The 24,747-nt window shown below is 41.4% G+C and overlaps 1 protein-coding gene across 5 annotated transcripts in view; it reads right to left on the reverse strand.

Moving 5' to 3' along the window:
* Positions 1-24,747, reverse strand: part of PEMT (phosphatidylethanolamine N-methyltransferase) — a 179,148-nt gene that overhangs the window by 40,005 nt on the left and 114,396 nt on the right. For all 5 annotated transcript variants that reach the window (XM_036741691.1, XM_036741688.1, XM_036741689.1 and 2 more), the window contains exon 4: positions 8,622-8,767. In XM_036741691.1, the coding sequence (XP_036597586.1) occupies positions 8,622-8,767 (146 nt within the window). The remainder of the gene's footprint in view (positions 1-8,621; positions 8,768-24,747) is intronic.

Raw genomic sequence — 24,747 nt, forward strand, 5'->3', positions numbered from 1 at the left:
CATTGTTCCCAAATTGTTCTGATCCAGAGTGAAGACTGAGAGCTACCTTCCTGCTCTGACCATGCAAGTTCCTGACCTGAGTTTGGTGTGAGCAACACATCTTGGGGTTCTCTATCTACCACTCTGGATCCTAACATAACATGAAAAACAATTTACTGGAGGAGAAGCTAGATTTTGTTCTACCCAAATGCTTTTATGTAACTAGCAGACAGACACAGCTAGGTGTCATAGTGGGTAGGGCACCGGGCCTGGAGTCAGGAAGGCTCATCTTCCTAAGTTTAAATCCAGTCTCAGACACTTATTAGCTGTGTGACCCCGGGCAAGTGACGTAACCCTGTTTGCCTCAGTTTCCCCATCTATAAAATGAGTTGAAGAAGGAAACGGCAAACCACTTTAATATCTTTGCCACGAAAACCCCAAATGGGGTCACAATGAATTGGACATGACTGAAAATGCTTGAACAACAACTAATAAACAGAATGGTTTTGCATTTCTTACACTTCACATGGATCAATTATGTGACTGTAAAACATATTCTCTGCAGAAAATCTATGAAAGATTAACTGTTTCTTTGTCATATTTTCATTCAGGATATCCTCAACAGAACATTCTCATAAAAATTTTATGGTGTTGAAAAAGTCAAGTTACATGTTTGTAGTTGCTGATGTCACTAGCTTTATTTGGCAATGATGCAGTGCCTCAGTTTCTCCATTATTCTGATATCAGCTTCTCTGAGATATTCTCAGCATGAATTTTTTTTCTGGCACATACTTGACTAAGTCTGTCTGCCCTTCTCCACCTTAACTTCAGGGCCATTTCATCAGGTACTGAGATGTCAGAGAATCTAAATGTGGCAGCTGAAAGTAGCTTATCAGTAAAAGGGGTAATCTGTTACAGAATCACTCATTTTTGCATCTGCTTATTGCCTTCTTTCCAATCAAATCTGTACATGTTCTTCAAGTGATATAACTTGTTTAGGTCTCCTACCAAATTTTCATCAGGTCTGTTTTCCCTTCCATTACTTTTCATTGTTTTGTAAGGTGGTACTGCTTAGTATAGTCTTCCTCCGTCTTTATGTATAATGTTCTATAAGTGAGCTTAGACTCTAAACCAATGCTCCTCTTGGCTGCCATGTGGAATGGTGACAAGCAAAATAATCAAGTGTCTGCTGGTTGAGACAGTTTCTGCGCTCTTTTGGCCTTGTAGCTGTAGTGTAAGTAATTTATATCATAACCTATTCTAAGTGAAAATTAAAGACCTGACTTTCCATTTTTTTTGAGTCAATAGCTTGTTAAAATAAATTGGCCTGGGAACTGTTACACATCGTCTTCTCATCTTCTCCTTACTTTTAATTTGGTATTGATTTTTATCTTTTCTCTTGTCTGACTGCATGCAGAAAACCAATTAAGAAATGAATTCCTACTTTAGTAATCAATTGTTTCTTATCTGTTAGGATATGGTCAATTTCATCACTGTGATGTTGTTCTTGACTCTCTTCTGACTCTCTATAGAAGGCTTTTCAGTAGTCTATCAGCCTTCATCTTCATCTTTCTACCTCCACCACATCTCTCTCTTTATTCACACATATACACAAACACGTGCGTGTATATATACAAACATACATTATATACATATGTATGTGTGTGTGTGTGTATCTCCTTCTATCTATACATACCACCACTTCTCTGGCTCAGGGCCTCATCACTCAAACTTCTCGTCTGCTTGCCTCATTTTTCTCTTCCCCATTCCAATCTACTGACCTATCAAAATGCTTTTCCTAAAGTGTAAGTCTGCCCACATGACCCCCTATTTATAATGTTAATAAACATTAATTTAATTATTGGTATTCTTAAGGGCCTGGCACATAGTAAATGTCTAATAAATGCTTACTTCCAGTGCCTTTCTATTATCTCCTAGGTAAAATATAAATTGCTTTGTTTGGCATTTAATATTCTTCACCACCTGGCCCTTTCCTACTTTTCCAATATTCTTATATTTTACTCCCCCCTATACATTCTATAATCCATTGATCTATGTGCTCTTCCTCTTACACGATACTCCATTTTGTTTCCATTCCTCTCCATGGGCTGTCCTCCATGCTTGAAATGCTCTCCTTCTCCAACTCTGCCTCTAGGAATCTTCCGTCGAGACTCAGCTCAAATGCTATCTTCCGCAGGAGGCTTTTCCTGGTTCCCCCAGCTACAAAAGGTTTCCTTCCATCTACTCTGTTGATGCCTATTTATTTACATGATGCCCTCCACATTAGAACATAAGCTCCTTGAGGGCAGGGACTGTTTTTACTTTTTCCTTTGTATCCCTAATATTTGGCACAGTGCCTGACAAAGACCAAAGGCTGACTAACTTTGGACCCATGATTATAATCCCAAACCCTATTTTCTTACTGAGTATGTGGTTAGATACGAACTTGATTTAGAAGAGCTATTATATTCTTCACAGAATTTCTGTACCCCTTCAGCTCTTCAACAGATTCTACATAAGCTGGGGTTGTCTTGTTTATATTCACCATAAGCTGAGAGGACTAAGTGTCCCAAGAAATAAGGTTTCTTGTGACTTGAAGGCAAATGACAAAAATCAACTCCTTTATCTATCTGTTTCTCTGTGGAGAACCTATTAGCTACACACCAATTTAGATTCACCTTTTTTATATCTTCTGATTTCACTGATAACAAGATGTCAATATCGACATGGTTTAATTTCTCCAGTAGTTTTTATCATTGTTATCGGACAAAGATCTCACATCAATCAATCAGCGTGAAGTGCTTAGAATACCAATAATTAATATTTATTAACTCTTATAAATAATTAAATTAATGTTTATAGACAGTTTAAAAAGTGTGCAGTCCTCACTCTTTTATGCTACTCTGTCCTCATCACTGCAGGAATAGTAGCAGGAAGCCATACAGGAATGAGGGCGACTTTTTAAAAATTGTTCTTCATTTCACGGGTTGCCGAGGACAAAGTATTCATTACCTAATAGGCAAATTTACTAGGACCTGCCAGCCTGACCTTCTTGAAGACATCTCTCAATCAAGATGACACATCAGGATAGAACTTTGTGCGGAGGAAGGCCCTTGTAAAAATGCTGTCAAGGTGGCTGCTGGGAGAGGCTGAAGCTGGAGGCTCAGTTGAGTTGAGTCTGGGGAGTCTAAATTGTAGTAGGGCTAAAGTTGACTGAGTGTCTGGGCAAAGTACAGTGCCAATATGTTGAGCCCCTGGGAACCCACCAGGGTGTGTAAAGATGGGAGAACTAGCCTAGATCAGAAAAATGGAACAGGTTAAAGCTTCTATACTGTAAGCATTGGGATGTATAAGTGGTTGTTGACCTTCTGGTCCAGGAGAGATGGGAAGACCCAGGCTCAAAAAACAAATGTGTAATTTGGAAAAGGAGGATGTCTTCAACTTCCCCGGATTAGAGATACTGTCTTTTTCTAAGGCAGAGATTGGGGCCTTGAGGGGATGAAGAAGAGGGTAAGTTAGGACTTGGGTAAATCACTATAATGGAGCTTGTAAAAGAGATGGGGGATGGGCCGGGAGTGATGGAATCAAACTATGCCCACTTTTACCATTTCTCCAAGAACTATCCCTGCTAAATTCTATGGTTCTACCCCTCCCCTTTACATATATAAGGCAAATCTGAGATCCTCAGAAACATTTTAGAGTCCACCCTGGCTACAGAACCTAGAGGCATTCTATTCTCATCTAGGAAGATCCTAATTTGTCTCCCTTCCAGGAGACCAATTCTGCTTAATCAGAGGTGGAAAAATAGGGCAAAGAGCCTTTACAATGGGCACTGCTTCGGGATCCAGTTAAGAGTAAGTTTGGAGCCCTTTGCTAACTGCATCACAGCAATTGTGAAGGCACAAAGGGCAAAGGAAACCCTGAGGTGCTGGCCCCAGGACTGCTAGAAAGCTTATTCTTCCAAGGAAGCAGGAAGTGGTATTGTGGTGGTAGAGGGGAGGTGATAATGCCAACACTGCGGTGGGGGAAGAGCCACCTGGCACAGAAACCTTGTTTGAGAAGAGTGACTCACAGCCCTTGGTAAGCACCTCACCCTACATTTGATGCCAAACACAATGTTCCTTCAGCATTTCTAGGCCAATTCCACTCAGGATAGGCAAATCTAAAGACCGGACTGAGAATAGTTTTAATGGGCTTCCTCCTTCCACCCAGAGGGCATAGGGACTTCCACCCCAACCATTTCCCATACCAATTGGATAGCAAGGTGAGGGAGGGCAAGGAAGAAGCAGGAGATGGTCTTTGCTCTGGGTGGCCATTGGAAAAGGTAGTAGATTCTAACTACCTGCATGGCCATGAGCAAGTCACTACTTCTCCAGGCTTCAGTCTCCTCAGTTTCCTGAAAATTTTAGGGGTTGGACGAGATGGCCTCTAAGGTCCCCCTGCCAGCTCTAAATCTATGACCCCATGATTCTATGATCCTAAGATTATAGTCCCCAATCATTTCCTTATGAGGAGCTACTTTTGATTTTTATGTCTTATTACTGCCAAGTAAAAGATTATAAGGGGAATAGCAATGGGGAATTCCCATAATCCAGGGGACCGTGGTGGCCATAGGTGATTTGGGGGTTAAACAGATGAGAATTAGAATTGAATGGTAGAAACAGAATACTTAAAGGCGTCGGAGGGAAAAGGAACATTGTATATTAAGATGTACTCATACGAAGAAACTGGTTAGTGTCAATCAATAAACAAGTATTTATTAAGTGTGTGCCAGGCACTGTGCTGGTTCCTGGAGATACAAATACATAAAGTCCCTGCTTTCAACGAGTTTACACTCTATCAAGAAACACAATGTGTACACATAAAATAATATCCAAAATTCAAACATACTAAGTAAAGTAAAAGGTAGTTGTGGAGAGAAAGGCACTAACAGCTGTGGGGATCACGAAAGGCTTTGTGTGGAAGGTGGTCCTTGAGCTGAGCTTTGAAGAAAACTCACTCCCATTTATTTGGAGATTCCCCACTCTCCATAGCAGCTGTTCCAAACCTTTTCTTCTCCAAAGCCACTAACTCCTACCTTTCCCACTCCCTCTAGGTGAAGTACCTTGACTCATACTTCGCTCAAAAAAATTGAGATTATTTTCTCCAAGTTCCCTCTCCTTTTCAATTCTACATTTCAAATAATTTTGGCCTCCTCCTTAACCCCACCTTCCTTTGCTCTAGTCTTAGAGGCTTTAAAGTCAGTCTACCACGTACCCTTCTTTATCTTTAATTATTAAGACACCTTAACCAATCCACTTTCTTTTTATCCAAGTATAATGACACATGGAAACATCATTTTGTCCTCTTTTTCTTACTTCAACACTGCTTTAGGGGATTCTGAACCTGAGTTTTTCTACATCTCAAAGATCACCGCTCTCTCTCTCTCTCTCTCTCTCCTGCTCTACTTCCCTGTAAACATGAGATCAGAGGATATGAAAAAAGTCTTCCAAAAGAAGAAATATAAACAAACATCTGAAAATTGTTCAAAATTATGAATGATCAGAGCAACGCAACGTAATTTAAAATAACCCTGAAGTATTGCTTCACACCAAATTGCCAAAGATGGCAAAAGCCAATGTTGAAAGGGCTATTGGAAGACAAAAACATTAATTCAATGCTAATGAAGCTATAAATAGGTCCAAATGCTCTGGAAAACAATTTGGAATTATTTGAGAAGGCAGTAAATTATTTATACTCTCTAATCCCATGAGCCCACTACTATGAGCCTGAGAGCCACTTACACTCCAACAAAGTCAATGACAGAAAAAAGGACTCCTAAGCACCAAAATATTCTTAGTAACACTGCTGTAATAACAGAAAGCTGGAAACAGATTATGTGTCTCATGACTGGGGAATGGCTGAAGAAACTGATTTATAAATGTAATTATGAAATAATAAATATGAAGAATTTGGAAAAAAATGGGAAGATTTGTATGGCCTGATAAAACAGAGCCAAAGGAACAATAAACCCAAAGGCCACGGGCCACAACAATATAAATGAAAATAACACTGAAGGCAGTAAAACTCAGGACAAATAATGATAAAGTTCAAAACTATTAAAGGAGAGACAAAATAAAATTAGGTAGGTTTCTTCCCCCAAGATTTATCCTTATTCTTTCTGACAAGTTTCCTCTTTCTCCTTCACCCCCTGACTCCCCATAGGTTTTTTTCCACTTGCTGGTTTCCAAGACAGAGGCACAAGTTGACGTCATTGGTGCAGGTGCCTTGTCTAGCCTTACAGAACCTGTGTTGTCGATTCCGGACATCAAATAGCGGCTGCCTGGTCTGAAAACCAGGACCCATGAGTAAAGAATATTAATAGCAAACTACAGCAAGGGAGCCCTATGCCAGACCTGTTCAGGCTCATCTGGGGGCTGGAATCTCCATCCAGAGGTAAAGGATCTCATCCAAGGTGCAGACTCATCTACTTTATAGGAAACTGGACTGCTGCACACGGGAAGAGTCTATTCTCAGGCTAACTTCAAGAGGCCTGCTAGGACAGGAGTCTTTCCCAGAATTAACTAGGCTGGAGTTCCTCCACTTCATGGCTATTTGACTCCTGTCCTTTGCTTTCCAGTAAAAACAAACCCCTGGGAGTTTTGTGGAAAGAGTAAATCAGGTTGAATAGAAATCATTCCACTTGAAATATGTTTACATGACAGCACATGTATAACCTGTATCAGTTTGCTTACCATCTTGGGGAGGGAGGATAGAAGGGAAGGAGGGAGAAAAAGTCTGAAACACATAAATCTTATAAAAAATGAATTTTGAAAACTATCTTTACAAATAATTAGAAAAACAAAATACTATTTGCCAAAAGAAAGAAAAAGACAAAAGAAATCATTACACTCTAAAAGTCACTGCGCTGTTTTCCATTTGGAGGTAGAGGAGAAGGAATAATCCGAGTCCCTTATGCTACAGGTGAGAAAGCTGAGGCAAGAGAAGTAAAGTGATGGGTCCAAAGTCACCTGGCTACTAAGTGGCAAAGCCATGCCTAGAACCAGTCACTCCTTCATTCCAGCAGAATTCAAGTCCCATTTCTTTCATGAGCCCTTCCCTGAGGAAGGACGAGGCCGAGGTCTTCCCGTAATAGCTCTCAGCTTCCTTATAATGAACTTTTCTAACAACTAGAGGGTTTTAGAAATGGAGTTCAATACCTTGCCTTGAAGTGTTCAAGTTCAAGCAAAGGCCAGGTGACCACACATTAGTGATATGGAGTGACTCTCTTTTGGGAAGAGAGCCGGATGGCTCCTCAAAGGCCCCTTCAAACACTAAAGTTCTAAGATTCTGTGGTTCCGGTTCATCCCAGGTTCTAGCAATCTCTCCTACAGCTGACCTAGCGTACCCAATGTCTATATCAAAAATTTATCATTTAGTGCTTTATCCTGTTGGCTATCTTTCTATGTCTTCTCTCTTTTTTTTTTTTTTAGACAAGATGGATGTCAAAAAGACCAGAGGCTTTTCATGGCCTGCTAGCTCACTATCAGTTAAGGGTGACAAAGCAGCCAAAAAAATTAACACAATCGTGGTCTCCATTGAAAGAAAGAGCATCCAGAATGAGGCAGATTCTCGTTCTTCTGTACCTAGATCACCAGATCTAGAATGTAGCGTCCAGTTGCAGGGCTCACATTTTAGAAAGGTTGCTGACAAAAAAGTATGGCCAAGGAGACAGAACCTGAATTTACATGGTTCACGGACTAGAAGCCATACCAAGATTGGAAGACTGATGGAATTTAGTGGTGGGGAGAAGACTCGGTGTTAAAGAGAGAGAGAAAAATTATAATTATATTCAAATATTAACCTGCGGAAGAGGGCTTAGATTTCTTCTGTTTGGTGCTAAAGAGGATGTCTAAGAATGACGTGTTTGATCTAAGATGATGGCTTGATCTAAAGTAAAACTTTCTACTTATTAGAGCGCTCCTAAAGCAGAATGGGCTGATGGGGAAGGTGGCTGAGTTCCCTATCACTGGAGGTCCTGATTCAGTGGCTGGATGACCAGCTGTGGGGTAAACTGGGAAGGAGATTCCTGTTTGGATATGGGCTGGGCTATAGGTTCTTTCCAGCCATGAGTTTCTGTGACTCTGTCTGGTAGCATCCTTCTAGAGGGCAGGGAGCAGGTTTCATTCAGCTTTCTATAGCCCATGGCACCTAGTTGCCAAAACAATATTCTCTCAACATGTTGAGTGTTCAAATATTTCTTCAAGGCATTCACAGACTCACAGAATGCTTGGGTTGCAGGCAACTTCAGAAGATTTTTGGGCCAACCTCCTCATTTTACAAACTAAGGCTCAGAATAAAGTACTCCCTTAAGGTCACATAGTTGTTTGTTTGTTTGTTTGTTTTTTCAATTAAATCTGGAAACCAGAATTCTTGAACCCAAGTCTTATTCTCTTAGGATCCTTCTCGTAGGGAGTTTTTTCCTACTAAGATAAGGTGGCAGAGCTAGCTATCTGGTGCCATTTGCAGTCGAGCTTGAGAATATAATTGATACTGAATGAACAGAGCTTCCCCACCCTCCCCCACTGCCAGCTCTGTCTGGGTGAGGTAGGGACACAGGCTACAGGGTCAGGTGCTCGGTCACAAGCTCTTCAAGATCTTACCTAGATACGTCCCAACGAATCCAAGGGCATAGAAGCTGGAGAGCACAAAGATGATGCCAACTCCCAGGATGACGAGGCCTACATAGTAGGCCCCTATGCAGTCCAACCCTTCCATCTTCGGCTGGCTCAACATGGCCTGGGTAAAGCTAGAAGGAAGGAGGAGAAAAGACAAGATGAAGACACAGAAGCTTTAGCTGTGGCTTGTGACCAGGGACCTATCCCTTCAAATTTGCCAAGTCCATTAAAGCTGTCATACCCAGAATGGGCTGACTCTACATAGCAGTAGAACCCTATGAAGACTCAAAGTATTTGATTCAAGTCCATTCACTAAACATTTCTGAAGCACCTACTCTGTGCCAGGCCCTGTGGTAAGTACTAGGGATACAAAAAAAGCAAAAGACAGTCCCCTGCCCTCAAGGAGCTTATGCTCTAAAGAGGAAGACAAGATGCAAGCAAATACATACAAAGCAAGCTATATCGAGGCTAAATAGCAAATAATTAAGAGAAGGAAAGTGCCGAATAGCAAACACTTCCTCTAGAAGAGCGGATTTCAGTTGGGATTTAAAGGAAGTCAGTTATTCAGAAGAGACCTTACCAGTCACTTAGTGCAAAATCCTCATACAAATATGGGTTATTATTTTTATTCATAATAATAAATCATTATCAGCTATTAACACGAGTTTTATTTGGCTTATCAAGTTACTCCAGGTGATCAAGGCTAATCTCTGAGGGAAGAGGTCACAGGACCAGGAAATTCTAACAGGGAGAGTGGATCAGAGTGCAACTCCGCAGTGAGCTGAGGTTGTGATGAAGAATGGACTCCACATACACATTTATTGGCAGAGAAGCAGAAAATTTCATGATCAGAAGAGATTTCAACAGTCATTCTAGTTCAGCCTTCCACTCATTCTACACATCCTTCTACTTGAGTACTTCCAGCAATGAGATGCTCGCTATCTTCCAAAGCAGCCCATTTCATTATTAGACAGCCCGAAGGGTTGGAAAGTTGTTCCACTTATTAATCCTTGTTTTACCCTTGGAACCACTCAGATATCTAATCCCTCTTACCCAAAACAGACCTTCAAATATTCAAAGACGTATATTTGTTAGTCGTTTTTTTCCTCTTCTAAGCACAGTATAGGGGCAGCTAGGTGGTGGAGTGGATAGAACACTGGGCCTGGAGACAGGAAGACTCATCCAGCCTCAGACACTTCCTAGCTGTGTGACCCTGGGCAAGTCTCAAAATCCTGTTTACCTCAGTTTCCTCATCTGTAAAATGAGCTGGAGAAGGAAACAGCAAAGTATTTTAGTATCTTTTGCCAAGATAACCCCAAATAGGGTCATGAAGGGCCGGATACTACTGAAAATGACCAAACAATAACAAAAGCATAGCATGCCCAGCTCCTTCAAGTACCCTTTATATGAGGGGCAGCTAGGTGGTGCAGTGAGTAGAGCACCGGCCCTGCAGTCAGGAGGACCTGAGTTCAAATCCGACCTCGGACACTTAACTCACTTACTAGCTGTGTGACCTTGGGCAAGTCACTTAACCCCAACTGCCCTGCCTTCCCCCCTCCAAAAAAAAAAGTATCCTTTATGTGACATTGGCTCTAGGTCCCTCATGATCATGGTCACCCTCCAGCTTGCCACTCTCTCCCTTACACCAAGAAAAGAGCGCACTACTTCAGATCATTCTACCATGGTCTAGCTTGATTCCAATACCAACATATTGCAAGGATCCTCCCCAGAAACTGGTTTTGGTGTTTCCTCTCCTAGTTCGATCTCATCAATAAGATGGATTATTTTGTGGCAAAGTTCTGATCCCTCTGTTCTTGGCGGGAGGAAGGAAATTGTGCTTTGCATCTGGCATTTGTGCCAAGGGACTGAATGACTGCTTTTATGAACATTTCTTTTTCCACTCTCTCCCAGGTTGTTTGAACGTTCGACCTGCTCGGCTAAAGCTTCACAGAAGGCCAAAGAGAGATGACTTTTAGATTTCCAAAGGCCTTAGTAGGAAGAGAGTAATCTGGCAGGACGGATGGGCCATAGGCTGCAGAGGTCAGACCACATTTGCTGCCCAGTGCCCTGAGACATGGAGGCTCATACACCTTCAGTGGTTCTCCATGGCCTACTGGAGAAAAACCAAACTCTTCAACTTGGCACTGAAAGGCCATCTAAATCAGTTCTCAATCTACTTTTCCAGCTTTATCTCCCCCTTCCCCATTATACATCCTTGACTCAAGAAACACATGTTTTCTCATTGAACTTGGAATTAGGGTTTGCAGAGGGCAGAAGTGTGAGGTGAAGGAAGCAAACCAGGGCCTTGAACGTTAGGACGACATGCTTTTCTTTTATCCCTCAGGGAAGGAAAGGATGGACTGGAAAGGGGAGACACTTAAGGTATGGAGAATAGTTTGAAGGCTATTATAATAGTCCAGACATGAAGTTATGAGAATTTGGATAGGTTGGTAATGATAAAAAAAAAAGGGTAGCATTCGTATTACATTTTACAAAAATTGGCTCATTTTATCCTCACAACAACCTTGGGCGGTAGGTACTGTTATTACCTCCACTTTACATATGTGAAAACTGAGGCAGAGGTTAAGTAACTTGCCTGGATTTAACTCAGGTGTTCCTGATTCCAGGTCCAGAGCTCTATCCATTGTACCACCTAGCTGCCTAGTAGTAGTGGGAGTAGAAAGAAGGGTACTAGTGCAAACTATCTTATACAAAAGGCTTGGCAACAAAATGGATGTGGGGGTTGTGGGAAAGGGAAGAGTAAAAGCTAACTTCAAGCTTTTGAGCCGGGGTAACTAGGAGGTTAGTGGTGTATAAATAGAAATAGGGAAATTTGGAGGAAGTATGGGTGTTGGGAGATGACAATTTGAGATCAGAACATGCTGAGAGTGAGATGCCAGTGGGAAATCCACGTGGAAGCTTCCAACAAACAGCTAGAAATGTGGGAATGGAAACTGGGGAGAGGTCAGGGCTGCATATGCATGCATGTGGGAGTCATCTGCATAGAGAGGGTAATTAAAGCCAGGAGAATAGACAAGATCGTCAAGGAAACAAACTAGAGGGGAAAAAAAGAAAAGAAAGCTAAAAATGCCAATGCTTTGTGGGCAACAGGAAGAAGTTGAAAGAAGCTGAAGAAGTTTAGTAACTAGACTATCTGTGGAGCCAGCACTGAACACAAAGAAGGTATAAACAGGACAAACAGTCCATAGGCTTCGCCTGAGGTTCAGATATCAGCCCTGTTCGTTAATGGCCTATCCAGACTCTGGACACTTAATCTATATGAAAGCTATCTACTAATTCCTACCTGTCTTGGCCGAACTCCTTCCTCTCCCCATCACCCACCTTGATTCTTTGCCTGTGTTATCCTGCCAGATAACTTGGTGATTTTCTTGATCACTGGTCCCGGCCCCTCCTGTCTCACTGCTGTCTATATCCCACAGTGAATTTGGGGGTGGGGGAGGGCGATGACAAGATCACACGAAGTCCGAATGTGTTGGCTTGGTTTTCAAGACTCTCTTCAATGTTTTCATTCCACTCGGCCAACGCTCAAGCTCTGTTTTAGCTTCCCAGATCACTTCCCAGTGCTATGAACACACCACGTTCATTCCTGCTTTCTTATTTCATCTCTCCTGTATCCTCTTGAATTCTACCTTCTGTGAAGCCTTTCCTGACAACTTCAGCCCAAAGCATTTCTTCTCTCTACCCCATACAATATAATTTGGCACTTAATGATAGCTAGTAGGTTCTCCATATTTCTTTTTAGACCAGATCTGTGATTTCTTTGGTATAGGAAAATTCCCTCCACCAATAAAAATCAATGATTGTTTTTGTTAAATCATGTTCCCTTCACATTTTGGAATTTAAAGTCTTGGCAAAATCCCTAGGACACGGAAAGGATGGTTAAGTGACTTGCTCCAACAGCCACTATGTGTCACAGACAGCACTTGAGCTCACATCTTCCTGCCTTTGAGGAAGCGTTTTATACTAGGCATAGTGCTACTCCTAAGGCTCTCAATAAAGACCTTTTTATTGATTAGTTGGGGGAAAGGGAACAAAGAAGGAGATAAAGGGAAGGCAAAAGGGAGAAGATGAGGACCTGGTGGGAAGAGATGGTAGGAGGGATGCTCCAGAGGAGTCCGTGTCCTTTCTGAAGTTAGAATTGAAATCAAAATTGATAGAATACAACCCAAGTCACCCACCTAAAAAGTCTGGAATAGCTGGCTTCCTGCTTTAGGGGAAAAAAGGGGGAGTGGGGAGGAAGGAATGTTAATCTTTCAGCCCGATACAGAAGATTTCTTGGCTTTTGATCATGGATCAAACTAGTATAATTTTTCTTTTTCAGAGATATTCTAAACCAGGGTTTCTTAAATTTTTTCCACTTGTGATCCCTTCAGCACTTCTTAACCATGAGTCATGACCCTATACCCATGGTTTAAGAAGCTCTGCTAGAACCTGGTTGAAGATAAGATAATAGATAGGCAGTATTATGGTGGGAAAAGATCATTTGACTGGGAGCCAGAAGATTTGTTTTCTGGTTAGTCTTACCTCTGCCACTGGGTGACCCTGGGGACGTTAGTTTCCCCGGCATTCAATTTCCTCATCTCTCATATAGAAATATTATTTTGGGGGTATGAGAGGTTAGTGGTGGTTGGGTTTGGGAGGAGAAAAGAATCAAAGAATTTTAGAACTGGAAGGTACCTTAGATGCTGCCTAGTCTAATCAACATGAATCCCCTTTACAACTCGCTTGACTAACGACCATTCATTCAGCTTTTGTTTTAAAACCTCCAGTGAGGGAGAAACTACTACTTCTGTAGTATTCCTTTCCTTTTGATGGACATTTTTTCCTTACATGATGCCTAAATCTGCCTCGCAGCAAATTCTATCCATTATTCTTATATCTGCCCGTGGGGGTCAAGTTGAATTAAGTCTGATTCTTCTTCCACACGGCGCTTCAAATATTTGAGGACAACTATCATGTTTCCCCTAAATGATTTCTATTTTAGGAAAATGTCCCTTTTTCTCTTTCATTTTTCCTCATGGGGCATGATCTCAAGGCCCTTCACTACCCTGGTTACCCTCTTTTGGACATTCTCCAACTATTCAAGGCCTTCCTAAAACGTGGTGCCAACAGTAACAGCAACATTGTGTGATGACTGACTTTGATAGACTTGGCTCTTCTCAACAATGCAAGGTACCTTAGCTCCAAAAGACTCATGATGGAAAAGACTATCCACATCCAGAGAAAGAATTATGGAGTCTGAATGCTGACTGAAGCATACTATTCCACTCCCTCTTTTTCTTTTTAATTCTTTAATTTTTTTAATTTTATTTTTGGTTTTGTTTCATCTTTCTCATGATTCATTTCATTGGTTATAATTCTTTACAACCTGATTACTGGGAAAATAAGTTTAATGTGAAGGTTAAAAAAACAAAACAAAACAATGCAAGGACCTCAGACAACTCCAAAAGACTTACAATAGAAAATGGTGTCCACATCCAGAGAAAGAATTACGGAGTCTGAATGCAGACTGAAGCATACTATTCCATTCCCTCTTTTTTTTTTAATTCTATTTTATTTTTGGTCTTGTTTCATCTTTCTCATGATTCATTTCATTGGTTATAATCCTTCATTACAACCTGATTATTGGGAAAATAAGTTTAATGTGAAGGTTAAAAAAAAAATAATGCAAGGAGCTCAGACAACTCCAAAAGATTCACGATGGAAAATGCTGTCCATATCCAGAAAAAGAACTATGGAGTCTGAATGCAGATTGAAGCATACTGCTTGCTCTCTTTTTTGGTCTGTTTTGTTTCTTCTTTCTTGTGGTTCCTCCCATTGGTTCTAATTCTTCTTTACAACATGACTAATGTAAAAATATGTTTAATATGAATGTGCATGTATAGTCTATATAAGACTGCACACCGTCTTGGGGAGGGGGGAATGGAGGAGGGAAGGGAGGGGGAGAAAGTTTAGAATTAAAAATCTTATGGAGCTGAAAGTTGAAAACTAAAAATAAATAAATAAATTTTTAAAAAATATGGTGCCCAGAGTTGAACACAATACTCCAGATGTGGTCTGCCAGTGGCAGAGTATCACAGGCCCATCCCTCCCTTGTTCCTGGACACTATGATTCTCAAGGCAAACCAAGATCACATCAATTTTTTGGACCATGATGTTCCACCGGTGACTCACACTGAGTTTGCAGCACACTAAAACACCCGGATACCTCTCAGAGTCATTGCTATCTAGCCATCTTGTCCCCATTTTGGATGTGTTAGGTTGATTTTTTTGAAACCAAATGTAAAGTTTATATTTATCCCTACTATCTTTCATCTTCTTGGATGTGGCTCAGATTTTAGTCTATTGAGATCTGCTTGTGTCCTGATTCTTTCATCCAGTGTTTTAGCCAGCTCCGATCCTCTAACTTTTGATAAAAATGTAAAACAATAGGCAAACGCAGATCCCTGGGGGGGTGGGGGAGTACTCCATTGGAGACTCCTTCCAAGTTGACATTGAGCCATGATAATGACTCTTCCTTAGGTTTGGCCACTCAACTAGTGCCGAATCAGTTCCATCTTGCAATGATAAATATGCCAAATGCTTTGCTAAAATACAGATAAATCCAACATTTCTCTCATCTACCAACCTAGTAAAAAGGTCAAAGTCTCCCACTGCATCCAGGGCTACCTCCAGTCGTCCTGATCGATATCTTGCCATCAGACCCAGATGGCTCTGGAGGAGAAAGTGAGGCTGGTGACTTGCACAGCCCTCCCTCACTTAAATCCAATTTACCTGCATGTCATGGCATCACCTCTCTGATATCACGGGAGGACAAACAATAGCAGCACTGTCAAAAAAGGAAACAAACTAGCCTGCACGACCTGTTTTTGGTGATTGTTAACTACTCCTTTAATAACATGTTTTGGAATTTTACCAGGAATTGAAATCGAGTATATTAGCCTTTATTTTATGGATTCTATTTTCTTTCCTTTTTTGAAAATTGGGACATTTGGTCCTTTCCAGTCCTGTGGCACTTTTACTTGAGGAGTAGCTAACTATAAGGTAAATCAACACAGTAGCAGATAGACCTAGTAATTCATTACAGATAAAATCTAAGAAAGAAACCAATACCAAAACCCACAGTTTCAGATATCCATACACAGGGTATGGGTAATGAGCATAGGGAATCAATGATCCTAAGGCCAGGAGGCAAACTTAACTTTGCAGGTCCATTGAGATCTGGCAGAATGTAATCTAATTCTACAAAGGTAAGCCTTATTCAAAAGGAACTGGAGAGGTAGAGGAGAGAAAAGGAAAAGCAGCACTGAATTTCAAAAGAAATTCGTGGGGAGATCTAACGGCCAGAGGGGTAAGCGTGGTGGAGAACATATGGGTGAAGATGGATGGGCAGGGGCAAAAGCAGAATCGAAATCATCATCAGAATGTGCTCCAGACCATTTGGACAGAAAAGGAAATGCATTAAGACATTTAGGAAATGGACCAGAAGCCTAGTATGGAGGCAGAATACAGCAGTGATGGGGGATTTGAATTATCTGAACATCTGCTGACAAAAGTAGTACAGCCAATCGTGTCTGGACTTGTATTAATGATAATTTCATCCCTCCAAAGGTAGGGGAAGTAACAAAAGGAACTGCTGTTTTGTAGCGCATCTTTGCCAACAAGGAGAAACTGGTTGCTACGGTGAAAATGATGAGAACTTTGTGGGAAAAGTGCCAGCTTCATCTAAGAAACTTGTGACAGAAAAGGAGAGAAAATCAGGGCACAGTCACAAATACAAGCCAGATTGTAGGAAAGCATATTTCTCAACATTTTTATTTAAAGTTTTGAGTTCCAAATTCTATCCCTCCCTCCCCTCCCCTTTCCCTGATATGGTAAGCAATCAGATATAGGTTATACATGTGCAATTATGTAAAATAATTCCATATTAGTCATCTTGTACAAGAAGACTCGAATAAAAGAAAAAAAAGAAAGTAAGAAATAGCAAGCTTCAGTCTATATTCAATTAATATCCGTTCTTTCTCTGGAGGCCGACAGTATGCTTCATCACAGGTCCTTTGGGATTTTCCTGGGTCATTGTATTGCTGAGAGAAGCTAAGTCATTCACAGTTCTTCATTGAACAATATTGCTGTTACTGTGTACAATGTTCTCCTGGTTCTGTTCACTTCACTATGCATCAGTTCATGTCAATCTTTCAAGGTTTTCCTGAAATCATCCTGCTTGTCATTTCTTTTAGCACAACAATATTCCATTACAATCATATACCACAGCATGGTTAGCCATTCCCTAATTGAAGGGCGTCCCTCTGATTTCCAATTTTTAGCCACCATAAAAAGAGCTTCTATAAATATTTTTGTACAAACAGGACCTTAGGAAAGCATATTTCAAAGCTTTCAAAGAATAGACAGGTAGAATCTCACGGCCTAAAATTCTACCAGGAAAGTTAGCCCTAGAGAAAAGGAAATTCTCCAGAATGAAATTCTGAAGACATTAACGGAAACAATTACAACAGGAGGGAAAATATCCTATGTCTAAAGAGACCAGAGTGGATGTACAGAGAATTTATCAATCAGCTTAGATGGAAAAAAAGAGAGAGAGATGTAGAATGGGAAGCAAATGCAGATGGGAAGCAAACGGGGATGTAGCTATGGAAGAATAATGTCAGGAGCTCAGAATGGGCTGAGGTTGGTGAGAAAATGTAAGGACAATATAACCTAAAAAAATCCCCCAAACCTACATATTTGGGGAAAGAGGCATCATGGTATAGTGAACAGTTGGCTTCAGACTTGGAAAGATTTGCATCCAAGTACCCCTGAGTGTGACCCTGGGCAATTCACTTAATTTCTCAGGGCCTCAGGCAAGTCTCTAAGACCTCAGAAAAAAGTGCAGAACCCTTGCTTATTTACATTGGTACAGAGGGTTTCTTGACTTGTTCCCTGTATTTCTAAAACCTTATTCCCTGAAAAATTGAGGGAAAAAGAAATACCAAAGGAGAGAGAAGATTACAGTTCATGGTGGATAATACTGGAAAGGACAGAACAAAACTGCTTAGTTCTTATTTGAATTCTATTTCTTTTCCTCCAAGGAGAATAATCTTTGGACTAGAAAAGAGAGAATAAAAACTGACCAACAGGGAGTTGAGATCCAAGTTATATAGGAAGATGGTAAGGCAATGCCTAGCTTTCCATGATGAGTTTGAGTCCTCAGGCCCACATGAATAACATCCTTTGATCTCTGAAATACTGGAAAATGGGAGAAGTGATGCTGAACTGGATAAAGGCCAATATTGTCCTAAATGTTTTTTAAGAGACAGGGGAGATGCCTGTAAACTATAGTGTCTGGGACGAGGAGGTGATAGTACCATTGCAGTCTGTCCTGCTGTGGTCAGACCACATGCGAAATATTGTGCTCAGTTCTGGGTATTTCATATCAGGAAGAAGGTGGTCAAAGGCCTTGAGATGATAAAATACGAGGATTAGATAAATAAACTTGGGCATATCTGGGGCAGCTAGGTTATGAAGTGGATATGAGCACTGGGCTTGGAATCAGGAAGTCATCTTCATGAGTTCAAAACTGGCCTCAGATACTTACTAGCTGTGTGACCCTGAGTAAGTCACTTAACCCTGTTTGCCTCGGTTTCCTCATCTGTAAAACAAGCTGGAGGAGGAAATGGCAAACCCCTCCAGTATCTTTGCCAAGCAAACCCCAAATGGGGTCACAAAGAGTCAGCTATGACTTAAATAACCTGACAACAATTTAGGTGAGAAGAGAAAGAAAAGTGAAGCCTTAAAAAGAGGACATGACGCTACTTTTAAGTACTTGAAAAAAAAATCACCTGGAGAGGGAATTAGTCTTGTTCGGCTTGATCCTCAAAAGTAGAACTAAGAGTTAATGGGTAGGAGTTGCAAAGGGAAGATTTCACCTCAACGCAAGGAAAAACTATAACAAGATGAGAATGGGCTTTCTTGAGAAGTCATGAGGTCTCAATGGAAGTCTTGAAGAAAAAGCTGGATGACCATTTGTTAGATATGTTACGGAGGGGATTCTCATTCAGGTATGAGGGGTCCAGATGGCCTCTAAAGCCCCTCCAACTCTGAGATTCCATAAATGGACAACAAACTCAACCTAAGTGAACAGTGTGACATGACATGTGTGCACACGTATGCATGCATGCACAAACACACACACGCACACACACACAGAGCTAACTCATTATGGGGTCACATTAACAGAAGCACAGAAGTCATAATGATATGGGTGATGGTCTCACTTTACTTTTCTCTGGTCAGATTACACTGGGTTCTGAACAACAAATTTTAGGGAGGGCATTGGCAAACCAGAGAATATCAAGCCTATTTCATCATCTGTAAAATGGGGGATAATTATAGCACCTCCCTCATAAGGCTGTTGTGAGAATCGAATGAGATAACACATAGAAAGCATTCTGGAAACTTTAAAGCACCATATAAATGTCAAATGTGGCCAAAGGATTACAGATCATGGTTTGAAGAAACTAGGAATGTTTAGCTTGGTGAAGACAAGATAAGGAGATAAGGAGTAGAACATGTAACCGTCTTCAAAATACTTGAAAGGTTTTCAGGAGGAAGAGGGATTTTTCTTTTGGCTCCAGAAGGCAAGCTTAACAGATGGAAGTCCCAGGGAGGCATATTTCTGCTCAATCTAAGGAAAATCTTTTTAAAACCTTTCTAACATTGAGAATGTCTAAAAGAAGAATTGGCTACCTCAGAGGATTCCCGAATTTCCCATCACCGGAGGTCTTCAAATAAAAGCTGAATGGCCATTTTTTCAGCCATGTTGTAGAAAGGATTCTTGCTTAGGTACGGGTTGTGCTAATGACCTCTGAGGTCCTTCCCCCTCTGAGACTCTTTCCCTATGAACCATTAAGCAGTTTTGTCTCCCCCGTGGTTGGAACGAGTATACTCCATGGTCATAATTTCTGGTTTATAGGAATCATATATTTCAAATCCAATTAAGTCAATATTTGGTGTCCCCAGTTCTCCCACTCAGAAGAGAAGGTACAGTTCTTTCCACACATAAAATTAATGGAGGAACAAGTAGCACTTTTGGGCCACTAGCTCAGTAATACAATAAAGCAATAGAAGGCAATTTCCTTTGGAAAATAATCAGTATAGGGGCAGAGAGGTGTAGTATATGGACATGCAGAGAGTGATTATTTATTTACTTTCAGTTCTATTTTTGAAGTTTGCATGGTGTCTTTTTTTTTTCTCCCACCAATGAAACCTTAGGATGTTGGGACTTCTTTCTTGCTCTATATGAAATCTGGGAAGTCCTGTAACAGGGGCGGTAGGGAGGGGAGGAGGTGGCCTCCCACCCAGGCTCCTTAAATTAGAGATGCTTAGGTCGTGACTACTTCTACTTATCAGATAAGGGAGAGCAAAGAGGGTCTGGTTCAACTTCGGCATCAAGTGATCTAATCCTGCCTCTCACTTTCTTTCAAGCTTCACAAAACTCTCACTACAAAAAAGAAAATAAAACTCCACATCCTGATTAAAGTAACTCCAATGCCAAAATAATGACCTGTATTTGTATGACATTTTGCACTTTTTCAAGTGTTTTTCACATTCATTATTTCATGAAAGTCTCACTAAAAGCCTGGTTAGTCAGAAGGTCAGAGACTTCGTTCACTTTCCATGAGTGAGGAAACTGACGACCAGAGCTGTAGCTGACTTCTGTATGGTTAAATGGCTATTTAACACCAAGGCTAGGATGCCGCCTAATTTTCAGTACTACATTCTATCCACTGCAATATACTATCTCCTTATCACCCCTTAAAAATAAGGAAGAAGGATGTCTTCCCTGTCTTTACAGGGAAGTTTGTGACCTTGGCTGTTGCACTGGACTTAGGAATCATCCCATCTAGGCATTGGCCCCAGCTCTTCCACTTACAGGCTGTGTGACCATGGGCAAGTCACTTTGTGGGTCTCAGTTTCCTTTCCTGCACATAAAGGCGAGGAGGACTTTGCTAAGGCAATAAGAATTGGACACAATTGTTTGTGTCCTCCTCACCAGTGTTTCTGGCACCTTCTTCAGGTTTATGAAAGACAATTTTACGTGGCAGGGCATGATGGGCATAGGAGGGAATAGGCTTTGTGCAGAGAGGAAGACTCCCGAATCTTCATTACCTCACATGCCAAGCGAAGAGGCAGCTCTCTGGGGCTGACAGCAACAGAGATGGCGCTGGCTACGATGGCAGCCTCCCTCGGTAAAAGACGAGCAGGGAAGGAGCTGCCCAAGAGGGCTGTTCAAGCTGGGACCCAGGGCAGTTTTCTCTTTCATCTCCCCAGGCGTACAGGTTAGGAGGCAAGAAACTGCCCAGACAGGCATCCTAGCAACGACACAAAGAAGGCCTCCCGCCCTCCAGGGCCTCAAGAGGGAGTTCCTGTACCCACCCCAAAATTGAGTTGGAGGCTGGGGGGAGGAGACTATTTTCAATTGGTTTATGAGTTAATAATAATAATGATAACAGCAGCTGACATTTACGTAGCACCTACTATGTGCGAGGCCTTATGGTTTACAATTATTATCTCATTTGGCCCTCATGACAACAGCGGGAGGTAGATGCTATTATTATCCCATATTATAGATGAAGAAACTGAGGCAAATCAAGGTTAAGTGATTGCCCAGGGTCATATAACTAATAAGTATCTGATACTGGATTTGAACTCAGGTCTTCCTGACTTTAAGCTCAACACTATCCAATGTACTACATAGCTTCCCTTTTAATTGCATAGATTTTCCTGTTTGGTTTTTTTGTTAATATTAATTTTTAAAATGTTTTTTTTCTGGTGATTTACTAATGAATAGGGCTGAAGCTATGGCTATATTTCCTTTTCCTCTACAATGAATAGTGAGGACCCTCAGGGTGGTAGACTCCCCATCACATGTAAACTGGGGGTAACAGGATCTCTACCAGCTGTTTGCAGTCTTTAAAGTACTACACAAAGGTCCGCTACTCTTACTTTTGTAATTGCTACCCAAGAGGAGGTAAAGACCGGTCCTCTGCAAAACTGTGAAGTAGGGGAGGTTTTGGTATCTTTAGGCACCCATTTTTAATTCATTCTCCTTCAGGCTGCCAAGGTTCTCCTGTTGCCTGAGTCTCTTCCGTATTCTTTTGAAGTAATTTGCAGGGTGTATTTATTAGGGACTACTGTGTTTCACTTCTCAGGGTGTGGCTGCACTACAAAAGGAGAGCCTCCTAAAGGAGAGAGTGCAATTCTAGATGGTAGGAATTCTAATGGTAGGAATCTATCCCACAGGCTATGGGACTGAGTGTAAGGCTACCCTTGCCAGCTCTTCTAGTCAAGGGTGGAAATAAAAACAATAAAAAACGTACCCATAGCCCACTAATCAAGGCCAGGCCACACTGCTAGTCCCAATGTACAGGAGGACATTCCTTAGTTGGAACAGGGCCAGACCTTTAAACTCATCAGTGGGATAAGCCCTTGGTAACATCCTGCTCCAGGTCACACCTAGCTGAAGGACTTCTCGCTTTATCTGCCCCCTGGAGTGGGGTGGGGTGGGGTGTGAGGATTATGGGTGAGGGTGTGTGAGCTATATGTACTTTGTTTTGATAGGGCACCCCCACCTGAGCCACCTAAGCCCTTGTATACTTTTCCCTTTCACGCTTTGTAGGCAGTACAAACACATCCCACTGTAATCCAGGTGTCTGGCTGCAGTCTCCTGTTTAGGTTACAGGGAGGTGTGGTACTGTTTGCCCAGAGATAACGGACTATCTCGAACCTTGGCAACAAGGCGTCCTTCCCCAAACAGAATTTCTGTTTACCCTGCCTGAATGTGAGGGGTTTTTGCAGGGTTGCTAAAGACTCCTTGGGAACTGCTCTGGGCGACCAGCAATCACAGCAGGCAGGAAGGATTCCATTGCCTCCGGCTACCGTTGCCTTTTTCCTATACACAAAGCCACTCTTCTGGGTTCATTCAGACAGATTGGACAAGGCCCTATAAACACTTGGGGAATCCTGTTCCATGAGGCTGCTCTCGGTCTATGTTAGTTCAGAGAGTAAAAGTTTTACCTCTGACTCTTCTGGAAACACCCTGTGTGACTGTGGACACATTTACATAGAAAGGACATCTTTATTTTTTATTATCATCTCTTCTTTTTTAAAAAAATTATTATTTATTTTTAGCATCCATTTAAATTTTTTTAAAGTTCTGAACTCTTCCTCCCACCCCTCCCCTACCCAATGAGAAGACAAGAAATATGATCTCAATTATAAATGTGAAGAAAGGATGGTCTTTAAATGAGGTAGTAGGACTATATGATCTCTCTTTGTTGTAGTAATTTTTTTTATTTTATACTCAAATATAAAATGAGAAAAGGAAAAGAAAAAAACACTGCCATGTACACAGCAGACCATAAGACAGGACTAAATGTAAAACAATAAATTTTCATTTCAAGAAAACCCATATAAATATATATCGCACATGGTTTTCAAAGCTGGCCAGCTTTTCTTTGCTTCCTTATTGGTTTTCTTTTGTTCTCTGTTGTGTACTTATAACTATTTTTCCCCTCTTCCTCCCAACCCCAAAAAAGGCTATAATTATGCATGGATATAAATATACATAGATATCCCATAAACATAGACATACGTACAAAGATATACTCAAACACACATATCTAAGAATGTACTATGCTTATTTCCTCCTATCATTTGTGTCTCTGAAAGTGGAGAGCATCTTCCTTCATAAGTCCAAATCAACCAGCTGGTCACGTCCTACACCACAATGATATTCCTTTCTGAATTCCAACAGCAGACCACATGATCCCAGAGTTAGTCTGAACCGAACATCCCATGATTCTAGTTATATGATCACACAGGTCTCTTTCAATCTGGGATGAGGCCTAGAGACAGGCATCAGGATCTAGCACAGTGTCTGGTGTGTAGCAGGTGTTAAATTCATGCTGAATGAACGGAAGAACAAATTCTTATCACCATAACTATGACTGATTTATTTGTGGCTCCGGGCCCACCATAACCTGGCCCACTTTACCTATTTAGATTGTTTCTTCAGCTGTAAAAAGAGGATAATGGCATCTACCTCCTAGGAGTGCTGTGAGGAGAAAATGAGATAATATTGGTAAAGCACTTAGCATGGGATCTGGCACATAGAAGGTGCTATATGTAAATGCTATTATTACTATGATATTTGTGGTTCTTCCTCCAACCTGTCAAGCCCTTAATACAGGAGTAGGAGCGAATTCAATCTAATGAATCCCTCTACCTCAAAGCAGGTACTTCATCTACTCCTTGTAGTAGCTTGGTCTCCTTGCTCTCTCCTACATAACTCATGCTCATTCTCACCCTGATGTTATTGCTGCGCTCCCCTCCCTGGAATGCTATCCAGACGTCCATTTCCCACAATCGATCCAAAACTTTTAAAGCCCAGCTGAATTTTTAGTTATAACGGTTGTGTGAATAGTCATAGAGTAGTCCAGCCCTAGCCAAAGATCTGCAAAGATCTAAAAAGAGCACCAGAACGAAAAATGATGGAGAAATCCAAAAACAAACTATAGTACGTGCCTTTATCAATTCCAAGACTGCACAAAAAGACAGCCAGTGCCTGGTTCCTGTGGGCACTAGAAAAGGGGTACTGCCAGAAAAGCCTACATGCATACAGATAAACAAACAGATTCCTACTGCCAGAACAGAAAAGAGACACCCTAAGCTTAGACAGTGCAGTATCTGAGGACTAGAAAACTGGAATCTTTTCTCAAATGAGGACGTTCCAGGGTGCGGTGCTCCAACCAGGATCCCTAAGGACACTGGAAGTGTGACACACTCTGATCTGAGGAACTTCAGAAGGTCCCAAAGACATCATTCTGAAATCAATCTGAAGTGGGGGGGAGGGAGAAGGGAGCAGGTTAGAGAGAGAAGGGTACCAAAATCAGAACTCTGGAGAGGAGACACAACAGGGAAAGTGGAAGATGGCAGTAACCCAGACAATCAATATCAGGACCAAACAAGGACCATCTGAGAGTGTAGGAAGAGTTGTAGCACAAGTTCCCAAATCAGGAACTGTGGCAGGAGA

The sequence above is a fragment of the Trichosurus vulpecula genome, chromosome 1, assembly GCF_011100635.1.
Source record: "Trichosurus vulpecula isolate mTriVul1 chromosome 1, mTriVul1.pri, whole genome shotgun sequence".
NCBI classification, from domain to species: Eukaryota; Metazoa; Chordata; class Mammalia; order Diprotodontia; family Phalangeridae; genus Trichosurus; species Trichosurus vulpecula.